This window comes from Equus przewalskii, chromosome 2, assembly GCF_037783145.1.
Source record: "Equus przewalskii isolate Varuska chromosome 2, EquPr2, whole genome shotgun sequence".
In the NCBI taxonomy this organism is placed as follows: Eukaryota; Metazoa; Chordata; class Mammalia; order Perissodactyla; family Equidae; genus Equus; species Equus przewalskii.
Genome location: NC_091832.1, coordinates 11,918,604 through 11,937,705, shown reverse-complemented (window position 1 = coordinate 11,937,705; position 19,102 = coordinate 11,918,604). Strand labels below are relative to the sequence as shown.

General features: G+C 47.1%; 1 protein-coding gene and 1 long non-coding RNA gene across 4 annotated transcripts in view; one reads left to right on the top strand and one right to left on the bottom strand.

Annotated features, from left to right (window-relative positions):
• Positions 1–209: 209 nt before the first annotated feature.
• On the bottom strand, positions 210–12,463 carry LOC139081908 (uncharacterized). Its single transcript, XR_011537383.1, has 2 exons — positions 10,231–12,463; positions 210–4,689 (listed from the first exon to the last, which is right to left on the bottom strand). It is a non-coding gene; the product is annotated as an uncharacterized lncRNA (long non-coding RNA).
• FAAH (fatty acid amide hydrolase) overlaps positions 11,738–19,102 on the top strand; it is a 22,243-nt gene continuing 14,878 nt past the window's right edge. The window contains exons 1-3 of one of the 3 annotated variants that reach the window (XM_070609742.1): positions 11,738–12,062; positions 12,345–12,641; positions 18,918–19,031. In XM_070609742.1, the coding sequence (XP_070465843.1) occupies positions 12,447–12,641; positions 18,918–19,031 (309 nt within the window). In that variant the 5' untranslated portion in view covers positions 11,738–12,062; positions 12,345–12,446. Of the gene's footprint in view, positions 12,642–18,917; positions 19,032–19,102 lie in introns of all 3 variants that reach the window. The other 2 variants (XM_008534442.2, XR_011537379.1) reach the window with 2 other exon arrangements.

The window sequence follows — 19,102 nt, the reverse complement described above, 5'->3', positions numbered from 1 at the left end:
CTGCTGCATGGAAGAGTAATTCTCCCTTACATGCACCACCTGTGTGCAGGTCCATGCTCTTCTGGCTCACTGAATGGTGTGGTGTTGACTTACAGTTGCTTCTCTGATGACACTGGTGGAGGCCTGGAAACCCATCTCCATGGGATCTGTTACCAAACCAGATTCGTTTTTGCCCGCTGCCCAGAAAGCCAAACACCGAGACAGCAAGATTGCAGCAGAGACAGAGTTTACTCACAAGGCAGCCACGTGAGGAAATGAGAGCAGGAGCCTCAAATTTGCTTCCCCGAAAATAGGGACTCAGGGATATTTATGGGATAGGGGGCAAGGTGGTCTGAAATGTGGAGATAGGTGATTGGAGGTGAGGAGAGGTGAGGTAACTGATGATCTGTGCAAGCATAGTCAGACTTCATGCCGCTTCATAGGACCCATGTTCAAAAAATGGCGGCATGAGCATGATCTGAGTTTTTAGCCTCTTGACATCAAAAGGTTACCTATCAGACATCTGCATGGGCCCAGTTGATGAGTTGGTGGTTTCTACCAGCCTGAAATGGACAAGGAGTTCTAATTCCTGAAAAACAGCTCACACACCCATTACCATGGGGACCCAGGCTCCAGGGAGATGTTATCTATATGAGCCTAGTGGGAGTCAGAGAGCATGTTGCCTAAGCAGCACAGCTAACGATGGGCAGGTCAAACAGCTAAAAGCTGTAATCAGTAGTTGCAAAAACAAAAAAAAACTTTAGTACCTAGATACTTAATCATCAATGGCTGTTTGTCAGTTTCAATCCCACCTATTCTTGGTCATTCCTTGTTCTTGAGGGATTTGGGGCAATGATCAATCCAGCTACTTCCTGCTGAATTGGGGCATAGATCTGAGTTAAAGGAACGAAACTCTTTAGCACTCATTTGGAAATATTCTCTTGTTTCTGGCTTACCAGAATGGTAAGAAGTATAAACAACCCAAATTTTAACAGTCCCTGAAAAATAGACCTAATCCCAGTGCAAGTCTGGGTCCTCTGATCTCCAGGTGGGGGCAGACATCTGGTCTCAGTTCCTGATAGTCATTTCTTTTACTGGATATGCATCAGAGACCAGAGCAATGGCCTATACCCTGATCTTTTAGTTGTCATTGATGATGGCCATCAGCACAGACTCTCTGCCTGGGGGTCATCACGTTCCTAAGGAACTCAAAAGAACAAAGTTATCAACTTATAGCAGCTGAGAGGGTCCATAAAATCTACAGAGCATGTCTGGGTTAATCAGAGGTCATTCAAAGTTACAATATGGTTTCTTTTTTACAATATGGCTTCCATTATGTCAACCTTGTGTTGACTGGTATCAATCTCCCCTTTTGTTGTTCATCTTCAATCCTGAGGGATTATCCTGTTGATGAGGGCATAGGTTGTTCCATCTCATTGAACCAGTCTCTTAGTAAGATGGTGATGCAGGTGGTCTCCCAAAGTTCAGCCTATATTGTGTTAGCAAGTAACAAGGTATTTAATAAGTATTTCTAGAGGCACAAAAAGAAAAACAAGGTTAACAGTGGGAGCAAATTATACACCAGCAAATTATAAACCTTTCTGAGCCCAGGTGGCAGCCAGTCAAAAGATTTCTAGGTGTCAGAGTTGAAGCCTCTTTTGCAGTTTGAAATGTCTCTGATGATGTCATCAGGTGTTCAGGCATCTTATTGAGTGTCTTACACAGCAACAGACATGAATCTCTCTTAAGTTTATATTAAGTTGTCCTGCTTCAGTTTGCAAGGCTTCAGGAAAAAGGGCAGGCTCAGTTCTCAATGATTCCAAATGAAAATGATCCGGAAAAAATTGAAAACATTAATTTGGAGATTTGTAGCCAGATATTTCAAGAGACTAGAAGAATTCAGGATCCAGTCCAGTTAACAGATATAAAATAAAAACCTCAAAGACAATTATCAGGAGAACCTAATATCCACAAATGTGTACTATAGTTTTTACTGAAACATAATTTTTCTCTCTAAAATCACCCTCATTTTTACCAAAGATAGCCAAATTAAGACTAATTGGTTTGCAAAATAAGTTTAGTTTCAACAAACTTGGCCCAATTATTTACATAAGTACAGCAAGAATAGCACTTGATTATATAGGTTCTTTCAAATCTGCTTTGCAGGAACTCTTTATGAGGAATCTCAGATTGAACTTCAAAGGCCTCTCGAGGCCAGGAAAGCCAAGTCAAAGACTTGTCATCAGATTTTGCCTGCAATACCTGCAGATTTAGGGGGATTCCTCTCTTGAGGTTCCCCAAAGTATTTCGAAGTCCCAGGCACCTGCCAGATAAGTGAGCTACCTTACTTACCCAGGTTGCTGGAATCCTTGTAAACAAGGTACTAGGCCAATATTCCCAAGTGGCTTTATTCCAGGAAGTCAACCTTTATTCCTCAAAAGCTGTCTTGTCATATCTGAGTCTGTATGTTTCTCTCAAATATGACATTCCAGTCAAAGCTTTGGTAAGATAACCAATGTTTCCAATTGTGTCCTGTTATAAGGAGAATAGATTCTTATTGAACTTATGCAAATAAATATATTGCCATGAAAACAATACTCACTCATTAAGAGTTTTCAAATCCTGGAGGGATCAGGTAGGGAGAGAAATAAATGTTTCAAGTCTGCTTACAAAGGTATAATTTATCAAAATGATATAAGTTATAGTTAGCATGAGAGAAAAAGAGAAAAAGACTTCTTTAAATCTGGAAACAAAACAGAACATCAAAAAATCAGCAATATCTCAAATGAAAAGTCATATAAATCATAATCATTCTCATCAGTTCATTCAGTCCTGTGAAATCGATCCTTGATCTTCATCTTCCGTTGGCAGTTTTATGAGGTCATCAGTTTCTCTGTTAGAGTTCTGTAATTTCTTACTCAGTTCAGTTTTATGATCTGAAAGTTTACCAGAAACCTGTATTCTAAAGTGTCAGAGTCCTTTCCATGGATTTCTCTGAAGATGAAACATATTTTGCGAAAGCATCAGAGTAAAACATTAACTGTCCGTAAACAACAAGATTCCAAAATGGCAACTGACAAAGAAATTTGGTTAATTTTGTGACATGCAATACTTTAAAATAATAACCAGAATTATGGCTGGCAACTAGAACCGATCAGAATTTTAGGAATGTTATATAATTTTTAAAACATTTATATCAATAACATTTATCCACATAATACCACCTAAGAAAGTTTATTATCACTTATTTGACAATGCTTCCCATGTAGTTTAACATACCACATAAGCCTAATTAGCTTAGTGTCTTCCTCCTTATAGGAAGAGAGAGAAAATCTCTTTGAGAAGTCTCAGAGGCCCTCTGAAAATCCTCAGAGAAATTCTCTCCCTTCTTCCAGGCCAAAAGAAAGCCTTTATTCAGGATTTGAATATTTTGGTGGGGCGGGGGGGAGGCTTGTTAAAAATATCAAAAGGTTTTAAAACACTTGTTCATATAGGAAACAACACTCGGCTATCTATTCAAAGTGACAATAGAAACAGTCAAGGGCAAACAGTTAAAACAATCAAAAAATCTTAACAGAGAGACCTTAGTCTTTCTGAACATAGGAAATTATTCTAAGAAAACAGATTCTCTGTCTTTTAGGTACACTTTCTCAAAAATAAAGAAAAAAAATCTTTTATAACCTCTTTATCAAGAGCAGACCAAAAGTTCAAGAAAATTATCCTGAGAGAGAAACTAAATTTTAATTTTTGCACCAGCTCATATGTATATTTTTTTAACATTAAAACTCATTTTCTTAATTGGATTTACTTCAATCTTAGCCAACTTGACCAGGCATAAAACTCCTTTCAGAATTTCTCTTTCACAAAACTTCTATAACTTTCTTTTTACATTCAGAATTTGTCCCATGCTTGCTTTCTTCCCTTCTAGTACTTGAGGACAAATTTATCGTTCTTAACCCAACAAACAAAAATACTTTCATTCTTTATACCTTCTTTACTGAAAACATACATTTTAATTTCCTTGTATACAGAGCTGTTTGCCTTATTAATTTTTAGTAGCTTTAATTACATATATTAATTAGAATTTTTAACCCTTACAGACCCTAGTAAAAACTAAAAACTAACCAATTATGAACTATTCTTTACATTAGCATCCTATGGCTTGGCAAATTTATAAATATGTTTTATAATTTCTAGAAACATGCTACTTTATGGTATAATCTTAATAAAATACAAGACAGGCCACAACTAGAAGGACCCACAATGAAGAATATACAACTATGTACCGGGGGGCGTTGGGGAGAAAAAAGGAAAAAAATAAAATCTTTAAAAAAAAAATTAAAAAATAAATAAAATACAAGACATGTTTACTATTGGACCCAAACACCTTTTAGTTTCTTTGTAATAAGAAGCCAAAAGTAGATAAATCTAGACATGTCTAATGATGTTTCAGTATTTTATCTTATTTGAAAAATGACCCAGGGGCTGGCCTGGTGGCACAGCGGTTAAGTTTGCACGTTCCACTTCGGCAGCCCGGGGTTCGCCGGTTCGGATCCCGGGTGCTGACATGGCACTGCTTGGCAAGCCATGCTGTGGTAGGTGTCCCACATATAAAGCAGAGGAAGATGGGCATGGATGTTAGCTCAGGGCCAGTCTTCCTCAGCAAAAAGAGGAGGATTGGTAACAGATGTTAGCTCAGGGCTAATCTTCCTAAAAAAAAAAGAAAAATGACCCAGATATTCAGTGAGTTTTTTATCATTCTATTTTACCTAGCAACACTTCAAAGTTTCAAGTTACCAGAAAGATTTTTGAAGTTATTTTAAATATACATATCATAAGACAAAATTATTTTTAAAAGTTCACCCGACACTTTTATCTTTTTCACATCTATTTAGTTTAGTCGTTCCCAATAATTATTTACATGGCCTATAAAACTTCATGAGAGCTTAGACAAAATTAGCCATCATTTTAAATTCTTATTTTTGGAACCAGTTTTGTAATAGAGATAACATCAGCTTATTTGACCAATAAATGTAGAATAAAGGCTGCATGTCTGCATCATACCCAGTGCTAACTCTGGAGGACATGTCCATTTTAATCAAACCAGCAACTTTAAATAAGCTTTCATTTACCAAAGATTAATTTTATATCATGTTAACTTAAAAGACATTTGGGTTAATTTCTTTTCCATTTAGAAGTGCTTACTTTAAGCCAATTAAACAGAGCTCTTAATTTCTGGCCATACCATCCCAAGGTAAAAATATCACACACATGTAACATATGTATAGACACACATACACAGAGACTTCACAGCTATTGTTTTAAAATTACTGCCATGAATCAGGTACAAGGCTCCCTAGTAATGAATCCAAATTTTGTTTTTAGCCTTTCTACTAATATTTGTGGAGAAGACACTCCAGATGCTCGATTTTTGGCAAGGGTGCTTTTCTGGCTGTTTTCCTTTTTTTTTCCTTCAGTTTGAGGAATTAGTGATGGGCTAGATAGTCCCCAGAGGATCTGCAAGCTCTCTGAGACAAGGGAAATGGGTGGAACTGCCCCTAAAGCTGTATTTCCAGTCTCACAAGGATTTTCCTAGGACAGGTGCTCTTGATTTCTCAGATATTGGGTTATAACTCAAATGACATTATGGGTTGATCTACCTGTCCAAATACATCATAAAGGTGCAGAGAAACCCCTCAAGTTTTCTCCAAGATGGAATTTCTGAGGCATAACCCATCCAAAGTTGACAGTGTTTCCAATTAATTAAAATGCACCCAATGGGTGAGTCTCCGGGGATGCTTAGGGCATTCCCCATGGTGGTAAAGCACCATCAGTGTCTCGCTGACAGTGGGCCGGAGAAGGGTGCAGAGCCTGAGTGCAGGTGTCAACATAGTTATAAGATTTAGCCAAGTCCCATTCAGCCCAGGCACTTAGTCCCTGAGCCTGCATAAGGTAAGCCAAGGAAGCAAGAGGCAAAGGCCTGGAGCTGGCCAGGGTGGGCTCCCAATGCTAGGGCTGAGAGTTAAGTCCCTAGCAGAAAGTTTTTCAAGTTTTGATTTTACAGGTCTAGGTTCTGCTCGGGTCCAGCCTGAACTGAACCCCCGACTTGATGACAACAGAGGAGGTGACGAATGAGACAGATAAGGAAGGGAAAGAGGTGATCAGGCCTTGCCCTCCCAGCCTCTTCCCAAGAGTTATCAAGATAAAGGTCACACAAACAACAGTTCCCAGGCAAGACAGTTTACAGAATAGATTACCGGTCTCCTGTCCCCACAACTGACTTAGTAGGTGCCTAAAATCCTCAACAAGCTCTTGACAGGAGACAAAGCAGGGTTTTGGGCACCTGGAATCATTCCAGGTGCCCAAAAACCAGAGGAGAGCTCCTGGGGTGGAACATGGACTGAAGCCAGGCAGAGAAGAGCTCCCAGGGTGGAGCGTGGATTGAAGCCAGGCAGAGGTGGGGTGGGGCTGGGGGGTGGGGCTTTTATTAGCATCTGTAAGATCAACATGGAAGCTGCGATTCTTAATTTGATTAAGTTCTTAAGATTAGTTATTGTAAGAGCTCTCTGTGGCCACGTGGTGTTACAGAAAAATACCATCTTCTTCTTTTTCATGGACTCATAACTGAAAGTTGTCCAATTTTGAAGAATGCAGCTTAGGGGGCTGCAGGTGGGAATCAAATTAGCGTAATTTAGACACGGCCAGTCAAAGTATACTTATGCTGCAGCTAGAACCAGATCTCAAAACCAAACCAAGCCAAGCCAAGCCAAGCCAAGCCAAGTGCACTTCTGTGAGTGGATCCCCTAATTCTTCCCTATTAAGCGTTCTCGAAAACGACCCTCACAATGAAGGCCAGACCAAGGCTTCCTTTGTCGGAAGTCGCAGGGGGCGTCCCCTGCCAAACCAAGGCTTCCTCTCGGAAGTCAGACTTAAAGGAAGGAGAAATAAGAATGCGGTCGGCACCGCCTCAGTGGTGCAGTGGTTAAGTTCGCATGTTCCACTTCAGCGGCCTGGGGTTCGCTGGTTCAGATCCCGGGTGCAGACATGGCACCGCTTGGCAGAAGCCATGCTGTGGTAGGCATCCCACATATAAAGTAGAAGAAGATGGGCACAGATGTTAGCTCAGGGCCAGTCTTCCTCAGCAAAACAAAGAGGAGGATTGGCAGCAGATGTTAGCTCAGAGCTAATCTTCCTCAAAAAAAAAAAAAGAAAAAAAAAAGAATGTTGTCACTTGTACCAAAGTTACTCACCAAAAAGATGTCACCAAGAAACCGTCTCTCTACTGCAAAGTGAAAATATGCGCCAAGGAGCCGGCAGCGCCAAACCAGGAAAGAATCCCGGAACAGTCCCAGGAGAAATGCTTCCAGCAGCTGCTAGACTCGCCCACAGGTTCTCCACACTGGCAAGGGGCTGACGAATCTCAGGCAAAAAGGTCCATCTGGACTTAGCTCCTAGCTGCCTCGCCATTTGTTAGGGAACAGGTTCGTTTTTGCCCGCTGCCCAGAAAGCCAAACACCGAGACAGCAAGATTGCAGCAGAGACAGAGTTTACTCACAAGGCAGCCACGTGAGGAAGCGAGAGCAAGAGCCTCAAATTTGCTTCCCTGAAAATAGGGACTCAGGGATATTTATGGGATGGGGGCAAGATAGTCAGAGATGTGGAGAGACGTGATTGGAGGTGAGGAGAGGTGAGGTCATTGATGATCTGCGCAGGCGTAGTCAGACCGTGCCTCTTCACAGGACCCGTGTTCACAAAATGGTGGCGTTAGCATGATCTGAGGGTGGAGTTTTTAGCCTCTTGACGTCAAAATGTCACCTATCGGACATCTGCATGGGCCCAGTTGATGAGTTGGTGGTTTCTACCAGCCTGAAATGGACAAGGAGTTCTAATTCCTGAAAAACAGCTCACACACCCATTACCATGGGGACCCAGGCTCCAGGGAGATGTTATCTATAGGAGCCTAGTGGGAGTCAGAGAGCATGTTGCCTAAGCAGCACAGTTAACATGGGCAGGTTAAACAGCTAAAAGCAGGGGCTGGCCCTGTGGCTGAGTGGTTAAGTTCGTGCGCTCCACTGCAGGCGGCCCAGTGTTTCGTTGGTTCGAATCCTGGGCCCGGACATGGCGCTGCTTGTCGGGCCATGCTGAGGCGGCGTCCCACATGCCACAACTAGAAGGACCCATCAACGAAGAATATACAACTATGTACTGGGGTGCTTTGGGGAGAAAAAGGAAAAAGAAAATAAAATCTTTAAACAAACAAAAAAAAAAACAGCTAAAAGCTATAATCAGTAGTTGCAGAAAGGAAAAACTTTAGTACCTAGATACTTAATCATCAATGGCTGTTTGCCGGTTTCAGATCCTCGCGACCCCCTGCTCTTCCATTCCATGGCCTTCGCCTCTCCTAACTCTCCTCTACATTGCCTTCCCAAAACACTGGTAGGATTGCATCACATCTCTGCTTAAAATAGTGAGCTAATGTTTATTGAGCCCTTTCAACAGGCAAGGTTCTGTTCTAAGCTCTTTCCTTGAATCAACTCGTTGAATCTTCACAATTCTGTGAGGTAGTCACTATTATTATCCTCCATTTTGCAGGTAAGGAACCTGAGGCACAAGAAGTTAAAGTGGCTTACTCAAGGTTACATAGCATATTAAGTGGCAGAGGTAGGATTTGAACTCAGGCAGTCTGGTTCCCGAGCTTGGGCTTCTCAGGCCAGAAAACACCTCTCTGTAGCTCTCTATTTCTCTAAGAATAAATAATAACAATAATAATATAATGATTAACGTGCATAGATTGCTTACTATATGCCAGGCCCTGTTCAGGCTGTGTTACATCTATTAACTTACATGATTCTACCATAGTACTGAAGAATTGGGAAGGGGGACACTATTATTATCCTCATTTTACAGTGAAGTGACAAATAAAAATGGCAAGCAATAGGATATATTGGAGTATATGAGGAAGCCATTTGGTATAAACCTAATTCGGCCTGACTTTGTTTTTTCCAAAAGGGCCTGACTGTGGCAATTGAGCACACACCGTATATCTGCTTAGACATTTCCTATGGCCAGAACAAAGGCCCTTGAGATAAAGGTGCAACTTCCCCCCACATTGGCATTTTCTTAGGGATAAGCATCTTTCCTTAGGCTAGGAACTGATTGCTGCACTCACCTTTGACCACTCAGCTGGAGACAACAGACTTCCACCCTGCTGTGTTCACTGAGACAGAAGACCTACCTGCTATTTCCATCAATTGCTGTGCCGACAGAGCAGTCTCGAAACTATTGTAAAAGGGACATTTCAATCCTATGTGGAACATCCTCTCTGGGGATATATAACCACTCTGTGCACCCCACTTCTTTGGTGCCCTTTCTCCCTTCGGGAAGAAAGGCCCTGGGCCATGGTCCTCAGATTTCAGCTCAGAATAAACTCACCCAAATTTTCATTTATAGATTGGTTATGGATTATTTTCTCTGTAGCTCTCTATTTCTCTAATAATAAATAATAACAATAATAATATAATGATTAAGGTGCATAGATTGCTTACTGATGTGGATTAAGGCTGCCCCAGCTAGAGAAGCCCAAGGTGACCTGGCCTACATGCCAAACTATATGACCCAGTGGATTTTTTTATGGTATGAATTAGGGCTGCCCCAGGGAGAGAAGCCCAGGGCATCCTCACCTACATGCCGATCTATATGGCCAGATTCGTATCTAAAAGTTATATGACCGCACAATAACCAGACCCCATCTGCACTGAAATCATTTAATGACTTTTTACATCATCTTTTCTTTTTCCAGTAAAAATAAGTCACATATCCATGCCTTATAAAATTAGCCCTAACCCTCAACTCAGGGCAGCAGCAGGAGCTCTGACTGCCCATGGGTCCTGTCCCCATGCAGCAGCAGCAGGAGCTCTTCACTGCCCATGGGTCCTGTCCCCATGCTATTCCACACTATTCTCTAAATAAAAAGAGCACTACTGCCAGATCTTGAGAGTCCAAGAAATCTTTCTTTCGACTCCTCGGCTCACCGACCCTGCATCACTTACTATATGCCAGGCCCTGTTCAGGCTGTGTTACCTCTATTATCTCACTTGATTCTACAATAGTACTGAAGAATTGGGGGAGGGGGACACTATTATTATCCTCATTTTACAGGGAAGGAAACTGGGGCACAGTCACACAACAAATGGGGTACTGGACGCTCCAGCTCCAGAGCCAACCTCTGAACCACTGTGCTATCTGGCTTACCTGAGGGCTGTTCAGCCCAAGGGCCAGGCATCCAAGGCCCTTTGGGTTCATGCAGGATGATCTCTGCCTTTGCAGCAAAGCATGCCTTTTCGTTTTTGGTCTCTGCACGGTTTTTCCTTCCCAATCAGAGCTCCACAAGGCCGGATTTGAGATCTGGTACTTGCCTTGGCTCCCCTAGCTCACAGCAAGGGGCCTACAGTAGCAGGGCTCAGTGGGTGTCTGCCGAACTGAACCACAGACTGTCAGAGGGCAAGAGTCCCCGGAGTCTCTCAGAGAACCGACGTGGCCGCCCACAGCGACCTGAACATTAGTCTCAGTCCAGCACTTGGGGCCTTGGCCTCCATACCCCACCGAGATCCCCCAGATCCTTTCTGGAAATTACATCCTGTCTAATATGCCCCCAGGAAGCTACTACTTAGAAAAACTACCATTACAGCAAACAAACGTTAAGTGAATATTTTGTTAATGGCGTTCCTAAACTAACAAATCTTGGCCCAACTCACAACACGTTACAAACTTTATGATTAAGCCTCAGGGATGGCCAGAGTTTCCCCATAACTATAATCTGATTTTCTCCTTCTTGAGAGAGAGAGGGGGTCAGGAAGAATGTTTCTCATTTTACAAAAGGAAAAATTGAGTTACCCAAGGTACCCCAGCCAGTGATGGGTGAATCAAGGGCTAGAATCCCTTTATTCTCTCAGGAGATGGGGAGAGGTGACCTTGCAAGACCTACTTCAGATTGGGCTTTCCATCCCCCTGCATCTGTCAGCTCTCCTCTTCTAGGGAAACTGAGCTCCAGGGATTTGAAACTTACAAAGGGCCATCAACAGCAAGTAGCAACTCAGCAGCATTCAACCATGACTAATGACCTAGTCCTTGGCCCCTCCCAAATATGCTGAGAGCCTGACAGTGACTTGCAATGCCCTCAGGTCCGGATTCTTCCAGCAACACTCAAGGGTCTTCAGAGCTAGCCCTTTCATTCAGTCACTAAACATTTATGGAGGGCCTGCTATGTGCCAGGCACCACACATAGAGGACCTCACAGACTCCTCCTCCCAATCCTGTGAGGTGGGCATTGTAACCCTCCCCCTATACAGGTAAAGGCAGAGATTCAGAGGTAAGGACAGAACTGCAGCGACAGCAGAGAGTTTCAGCAGTGTTTCCAGTCACAAAGCACTTTGCTATACCCCACCCCACAGAGCTTCACTTCGGGGGGCCGTAGTTGGAGTTCTGCTTGATGGTTAAGAGCAATGGTTGAGGATTAGACCCGAGTTTGAATCCCCACTCAGTCACCTGTGTGACCCACAGAAGTGATGGGTAAAATGAGGATAAAACAGGGCCCTCCTCATAGGTCTGTTGGGAGGACAAATGAAATAAAGCACATAAAGTCCTGTGAGAGAGCCTAGACGGGAGAAGTATTTTGTGTTTGTATACAATCCCCCCACCCCGCTAATGAACGGTGCCAGGTCCCCAGATTCCTCCTGGTCAAGAGTTCTTCCTACTTCCGGGGGTGAAGTCCAGTAGGGCCCAGGACCGGAAGAGGGTGACCCTGGGAAGGCCAGTCTGCGGGAGGTGGCTGAGCAAAAGGTCAAGTGATGAGTGCTTTGGCCATAAAGAAGAGCCCAGGGCGAGAGACACGGGCTTCCCCCCAGCGTTGGGGAAAGGGGAGGGGGCAGCAGGTGGGAGCACTGAGATAAAATTCCTGTGTCCGTTGGGGGGGCTGGCGCCCTGGAAGCCCCGCGCAGGGGAGAGGTGGGCGCCCTTCGGTGCACGGCCCCCACGCAAGACTCTCCAGGAAAGATGCCGCTAGACTGTTTGCAGGGACTAATCAGGTTCGCGAGCCCAGTTGTCGCTGCGGAGGGCTGGGGCTGAGCTGCATCTTCCGGGAGTTGGGGCTCTGGGATTCTGGGGTGCGCGGGGCGGAGGCTGCTACGCTCATACTTCCGAGGGCGCCCCCCGGGAAGCGGATGTCCCTCCTGCTCCGCCTGGCTCAGGGTGGGAAGACGCGGGGAGCGACCCCAGCCGGGCCGCAGGGCCTGACCTTGACCATTGCGCGCCGCCGGCCTCCCGCCCGCTGCCTGGCAACGGCGCGCTCCTCCGCCCCTCCCACGCAGGCGGGCCCGGGATCCCGGCGTTCCAGGCCGAGTTTTGCGGCGGAATCGGCGCGTGCTGATCCTTCAGCTGTCGCTCTCGGCAGCGGTCGGCGGCGGGAGACCATGATGCTGGACGAACTGTGGGACGCGCTCTCCGGCGCCTCCGGGGTTGCCCTGGCCTGCTGCTTGGTGGCGACGACCGTGGTCCTGCGCTGGCGCGGTCGCCGGACCGCCCGGGGCGCGGCGGCCCGGGCGCGACAGCGGCAGCAAGCGGCCCTGGAGAACATGGACAAGGCTGCGCAGCGCTTCCGGCTCCAGGTGACGGTCGGGGTTGGGGTACGGGGGGAAGGGGGGCATCCCCAGCGGCACTTTAAGCCGCGCGGCGCGCTCGGAGGGGCAGGTGGCGGGCAGCGCAGGTTTGTAACTTTCGGAGCCCCTCCTCGCCGTGATGCGTTCTGTACTCTTCCTGAGCCAGGTGGGGCTAAGGGGAGGAAGGGAATCGAAAGGGGTAGGGCAGGTTGTGGAGGCCCTCGCTGCACTGGGTCAAAGAGGAGCTTTGCTCCGTGCCAAAGAGTCTCAAGATCACTATTAGAACGCTAAAACGCGAGGGTGAGAACCAACGGGAGGCTAGAGTTTAGGACTTTGGAATCACTGAGTGATGGCCGAGGAAAGCCGGGGAGTTTACAGTTCAAACTCATTGATTTGTGCCTCAGGACTCAAAGAGGGAGCCCGAAGGAGACTTGCCTAAGTGCACAGGCAGTTACTGGCAGAGCCGGGCTGGAATGAACGTCTCCCCAGCTCCTGCCGCCCAGGCTGTGGTGTCCAACCCCGACAAGCCCCTTCCATGAGCAGGGGTAGTTCCAGCCCTTCGCTGGGTGATCTGCCGAGCAAGCTTTTTGTCCTCTGGATCAGTTCACTGTGTGTGTCGGTGGAAGAGGGGCCCAGAAGAGGGAGCTTTTCCTCCAGGTGTGTGAGACACTGAACCCAGGTAGAAGTCAAAATGCTGAACTCTGGGAGATGTTCTTACCTGCTGAAGGAGGAAAGACTTGCTGGGAGTGTTTGAAAGGATTTGGATCTGATGGTGGGAAGACATTCCAGGTGATGGGGACAGCAGGAGTCAGGAGGATGTGCCTAGGTGGGAGACAGAGAGGGAGTCACAGAAAATCGCAGTTAGCAGGTGCTCAGCTGTAGCAAGTGATTTTTTAGTTGAGGCAGAGCTGTAACTAGAATCGAGAGGCCCAGTGGGACTATCCAGCTTCATTCCAGTGAAGAGGAGCAGGGGAGAGAGATTAGGAAGGGAGACCGGGCCTTGGATGCCAATCAAAATGTATTTGGCTCCAGCCTCCTCTCCTCAAGCTGGCTGAAAATTCCATCACTCAGTTTTCAGGTGTTCAATGCAAACTGGCCACTTCCCCTACTTGAGCACAGGTTCTGCACTGTCTAGTTCTCCTTCTCCGGCTGAGCTCCCAGGTGCGGTGCTCAGGGATCCTTGCAATGACCCCCAGCTCAGCCTGGAGCCCCTCGGCTGCTCTGGAGGCCCCAAGTCGTTTTGTGCAGCTAGCTGAGTTCTGTCAGCTCCAGGAGCTGCGTGGAGGCAGCTGCAGGAATGTGCCCACGGTTCCTGCCTACAGAACTCCCCTCCTATTCACAAGGAACCCACGGGCTGGCAGGAGTGTGGGATGGCAGAAGGGTAGAAGGTGGTAGAAATCTTCCTCACTTCACCTCCAAACATCAGTGTCTACACAGCGTCCCTCTGGAGCGACCACCTTTCATTATTTTTGAGAGCTGAATCGTCCAGGGTAGAAGTTTCGACCCTGAAATACAAAAAGCTGTTTACATACCCTCCATGAGGCAAGAGAGCCTGGCCTCAGAACACCAAGGCTTGACCCTTCTCGGTAGAGAAATTTACCTTTTAGTGTTCCAGTGACTGTGGAGAACAAAGGGAGAGTAATTTCAGGAGCCCCATGGTTTTGAGCAGTCAGTAAAGGGGTGGGATCCTGATGACAATAGCTTTGTAGGCCTTGGGGGCAGGTAGGAGGTGGGCTTTTAGCTGAACTCAGCCCCAGCCTTGGGACCAGCTCCTTCCTCCTCCCTGCCTGGCGGAAAGGCATCTTTTTGCTTGGCTCTGGGGTTGCTGGATGACTGAGAGGCGGGTTTTGAGGCTGTCTCAGCAGCCTTTCTTCTGGAGCTTTCTCAGCTCAGCCCCGATTAGCAGGGGGCACTGAGGTGAGCAGGGCCCTGGGCAGGCCCTGAGAGAATCCAGCAGCTCCTGCCTGAGAGACTCTGGGCAAAGCTAGCTGGGAGCCCAGCTCCCTCCTGTGTTCTAAGACAGTGCTGGGGCACGGGAATCCTCAGCACTTCCTCAACCATCACAAGCTGGCCCACCTCTCTCTAGACTCTAGAGCAGTTCTGGAGTGAGGCATGTTTTTGGAAGCTCTCTGTTGACCAGGTGAGGCTTTGCCTGTAACACCTCTTGGCCCGTTTTTTCCCACCCTGCCCCCTGAAAGAGTTTCAATACTCTCTAGACTGAGGAGAGCGAGCCCCATTCATAGGATATTCTGGCCGAAAGAGATAGGACACAACAGCTGTGCCAGTGCACTTGTGGTTTTATCCACAGTGCCTTTTTCCTATGTCTCTTGCAACCCCTTTTGTCAAAATCCCACTGGGCTTCCAAATGCCACTTCCCTCAACTGGATCTGACCTGTAGTTCCATCTCCTGGCCTTCTCCAAGCCCATCCTGAACTTGACCTTAGAACAAAGTGATTCAGTAGAAGAATTGAAGGTCAGTGTGGTTTTCCTTGAGACCAGGATCAGTGGCCTACATGATCAAATGGAATAGATCTCTTGAAATAGGACAGAAGTGATCAAAACCATGAGGGAGAATGAGAAAGAGAGGGAGGACAATCTAGGATGCCTGAAATTAGGACAGTAGGTGCTTCGGAGGGAGAAAAACAGAGGGAGGAGGGGCAGTGATTCCGTGACAGCTCTGGTGTCCCTCCCTTGAAAGAGAGTGCATACAACATGGCCACACGCTTAGGTGAAGTTATGTGTACACTCCCCTGCATTCTCCACACAAAGCGAATTTCCATCCTGCTCGCAGATCAGCCTCCTGGAGGTGCAGACTTCTTTTGGTGTCTTGTGAAAGAAAAAATGTCTTAGCTGCCTGATAACTAGTTGAAGACTTAAAAATAGCTGTTAGCAATGATGTCATCCACTGTCACCACAGAAGAACATAGGAAAGAATTAAAATGTGTGCTGAGAACAGAGGGGAGCTTGCTGGTGGCTTCTAGCTGAGGTGCACAGGGACTCAGTGGGCACCTTGTAGCGAGATGGAAAATGGTGGTGACCAGACTGTCGGTGGTAGTTACCAGTGTGGTGGGTTCTCTGGTGATCTTCACTTTCTTCCCCATGCTGTCAGGCAGGCTTCTTTTTTAACAGTGTGCACATATGTATACAATCAGAAAAAACATAAAGCAATCTTGCTATTTTCACTGTGAGGTGAGAAAGGCAAGATATAGTAGTGTGTGTGTAGAATGACCCCTTTGTGCAAAAATAGAATCTATACAGGCAATTACGTACATTGTGGGTTTCTCATAAACATTTTTTTTTCCTGTGAGGTTTCATTAGAAACTGTTAGGTGATGGGGCTGGCCCCGTGGCCGAGTGGTTAAGTTCACACGCTCCACTGCAGGCGGCCCAGTGTTTCGTTGGTTCGAATCCTAGGCGCGGACATGGCACTGCTCATCAAACCACGCTGAGGCAGCATCCCACATGCCACAACTAGAAGGACCCACAACGAAGAATATACAACTATGTACCAGGGGGCTTTGGGGGAGAAAAAGGAAAAAATAAAAAAAATCTAAAAAAAAAAAAAAAAGGAACTGTTAACTGTAGTTCCCTTTTCAGCAGAGGCACTGGACAAGGTGGTCCCATTTAGAGGTGAGGGGAATGTTCACTTTTCATTTTGTATATCTTTAAAAAAAAATATATCACCAGGGGTTACCTAGTGTGTTGGGGTGGGGGAGAGACCAGGGATCCATTTTTCTTCATTGTAGCTCCCTGCATTATTAAAAAAAACCCAAGTAAGTATTGTATCCATTTAACAAATTCAGTGGGGGGTAGAGTGTCCTAATAGTGAGGCCGGGGTACAAAGGTTGTGTGATGGTCTGTGTGGTGGGTGCTTGGCTCTGGGCATGTGGCGGATGTGAGTGGGTGGTGTCGCACTGAGGGGTGCAGAGGAGTTTGACAGGGCCGCAGCCTGGAGGCGCCTCTTGGAGCATGCTCTGGAGCTGGTGGTGCAATGGGGGTTTTTAGGGGAGAGGTAAGGCGTGGTTGGGCTTTGCACTGTCTGCCTCACAGGAAGCGTGGGTGGGAGCGGCAAGCCTTGGGCAGGGTAGCCAGTTAGGTGGCCCCTGTGTGACCGAGGGGGCGAGGGAGGAGCACCGCTGAGGGTCTGGGTACAGCAGATGGAGAGGTGGCCGTTTCCCAGAGCTACTTGGGGGGCCTGGTGACTGACCGGATGTGGGTGGGAGGGAGATGGAGGAATCCAGGATGATCCTGTTTTCTTACTTTAACATCTGGATGGATGGCAGCGCCCTTCCTGAGTGAGGGGACATGGAGGAGGAGCCTCCCCATGGAAAGTGGGGTAGTCGGGGGGAAGCACATCGGGGCATGGGAGCAGCTGGGGCTCAGCTGGGTCAGGCTGGGTGCAGGATCTGGAGGCTCTGGGATACCTAGAGAGCGTGGAGTGGAAGCCACAAGAAAGAATGACTTCTCCCAGCATCGGAGAGGGAAGGGGAACCTCAAGGAGCCTCTGTTTCTCCCCACGTCTGGCTCCTTCTCATTCTTCATATCACAGCTGAAATGTCGCCTCCTCAGAGACCCTGCCCATTCCATCTTAGTCAGCCCTCTATTTCCATCATAATGCTCTGCTTGTTTGCTTTCTCACACTTACCACGATCTGTCCATTGTTGGTAAACTTGTTTATTTTCTTGAATGTAAGTTCTCTGAGAGCAGGACTCATCTGTCTTGGTTGCCTCTAAATTCATAGCCTCTCACAAGGTCCTTGGCACATAATAGAGGTTGAGAACATGTTTGTTGACTGACTGAATAAGTGGATGACAGAAGTAGCAGAGAGGCAGGAGGAACCGCAAGGAGGATAGAATGTCCATGCCCAAGCGGAAACTGAAGAGAGCTGCCGTGTGGCCTCAGCACCTTTGAGCGCCTCAGTGAGACACAGAGCAGAATAAAGAGAGTCAAGTATCTGTTGGATTTGGCAACAAGGAGGCCCCTAGGGACTATGGCAAGAGCAGAGGAGGGTAGAGGTGGCTGTGACTCAGATGTCCTCTCTAGCCGTGTTTACTAATTAGTCCAATACCCTTGAGGAGGAAGCAAGTGGGTTAATGCGATGACTCTGGGAGACTTCGAGGCCTGGCAGTCAAGCATCGGATCAGATGTCCCTCCTCCTTCAGCGAGCTCTGTCCTGATCAACCTCTACCTGCATGCTGCCCACTCATTGTACATGGTTTTATTTTTTTAAAGCTATGTCTAACTATTAACATTCTCTTTTTTTTTTGAGGAAGATTGGCCCTGAGCTAACATCTGCCACCAATCCTGCTCTTTTTTCTTGAGGAGCACTGGCCCTGAGCTAACGTCCATGCCTATCTTCTTCTACTTTATATGTGGGACACCTGCCACAGCATGGCTTGATAAGTGATGCGTAGGTCTGCACCTGGGATCCCAACTGCCTACCTCGGGCCACCAAAGCGGAACATGTGCACTTAACCGCTGCACCACTGGGCCGGCCCCTACTATTAAAATTCTTATTTGTTTACTTATTAATTATCTGCTCACCCCCAACTTTGCTCCTTCTATAAGCTCCACAGCGCACGGATGCGCCTTATAATACAGTTCACTGATTTTACATGCCTTATTATATACAGTTCATGGCTGTATCCCCAGCTTATTGTGGTACCTGGTAGGGAGTAGACACCTAATCCTGTGGATGAATGAAAAATCCTCTCTCTTGAGTGTGACCTCCAGCCACAGCCCCAACCACTCAGGACGAGATCTTGTTTTCCCCCTCCCCTGCCAGGGTTGGGTGGTCAGGTGCAGGTGGACAGCCAGCGGGCAGCCTGTGCTGAGTGGACAGAGAACTGTAGTTTATCTGTATGGTCCTAAGCAGCGCACTTCCCTCTTTGAGCCTCAGTTTCTTTATCCGTGCAATGGGAATGGTAGTAAGATTTAATCAAAACAGAGCGCACCACCATGGTGCCTGGCACACAGTAGGCAGCCATCGTTGGTCCTTGTTTGTAACCGTGTAATAATCAGCTTGATGTAGCTTCTCCTGGGTACCCCCTCCAGGAAGCTTCTCGAAGATATGTATCTGTACGGTTTACAGGTGGCAAGGGCCTACCCAGGCCAGGCCACGTTTCTGGTGTCAGAGCAGGGGGCGGGCCTGTCTGTCATGGATTGGCATGTGACAGTGAGCGTCTGCTTGGTGGGTGTGGGGACTTTGGGCCTCGGGCCACAGGTGTCTGCTGCTGGCACACAGTGCGTGTGGGGAGTGGAGGGCTGACCTGAGGTGTCTCCCCAGAATCCCGACCTGGACTCAGAGGCGCTGCTGGCCCTGCCGCTGCCTCAGCTGGTGCAGAAGTTACATGGTGGGGAGCTGTCCCCAGAAGCCGCGCTCTTTACCTATGTGGGAAAGGTAAGGCCTGCTGGTAATCCTCTGGCTCCTCCCTCCCTCTCTGCACAGGCTGTAGGGGAAACCTGGCCTGG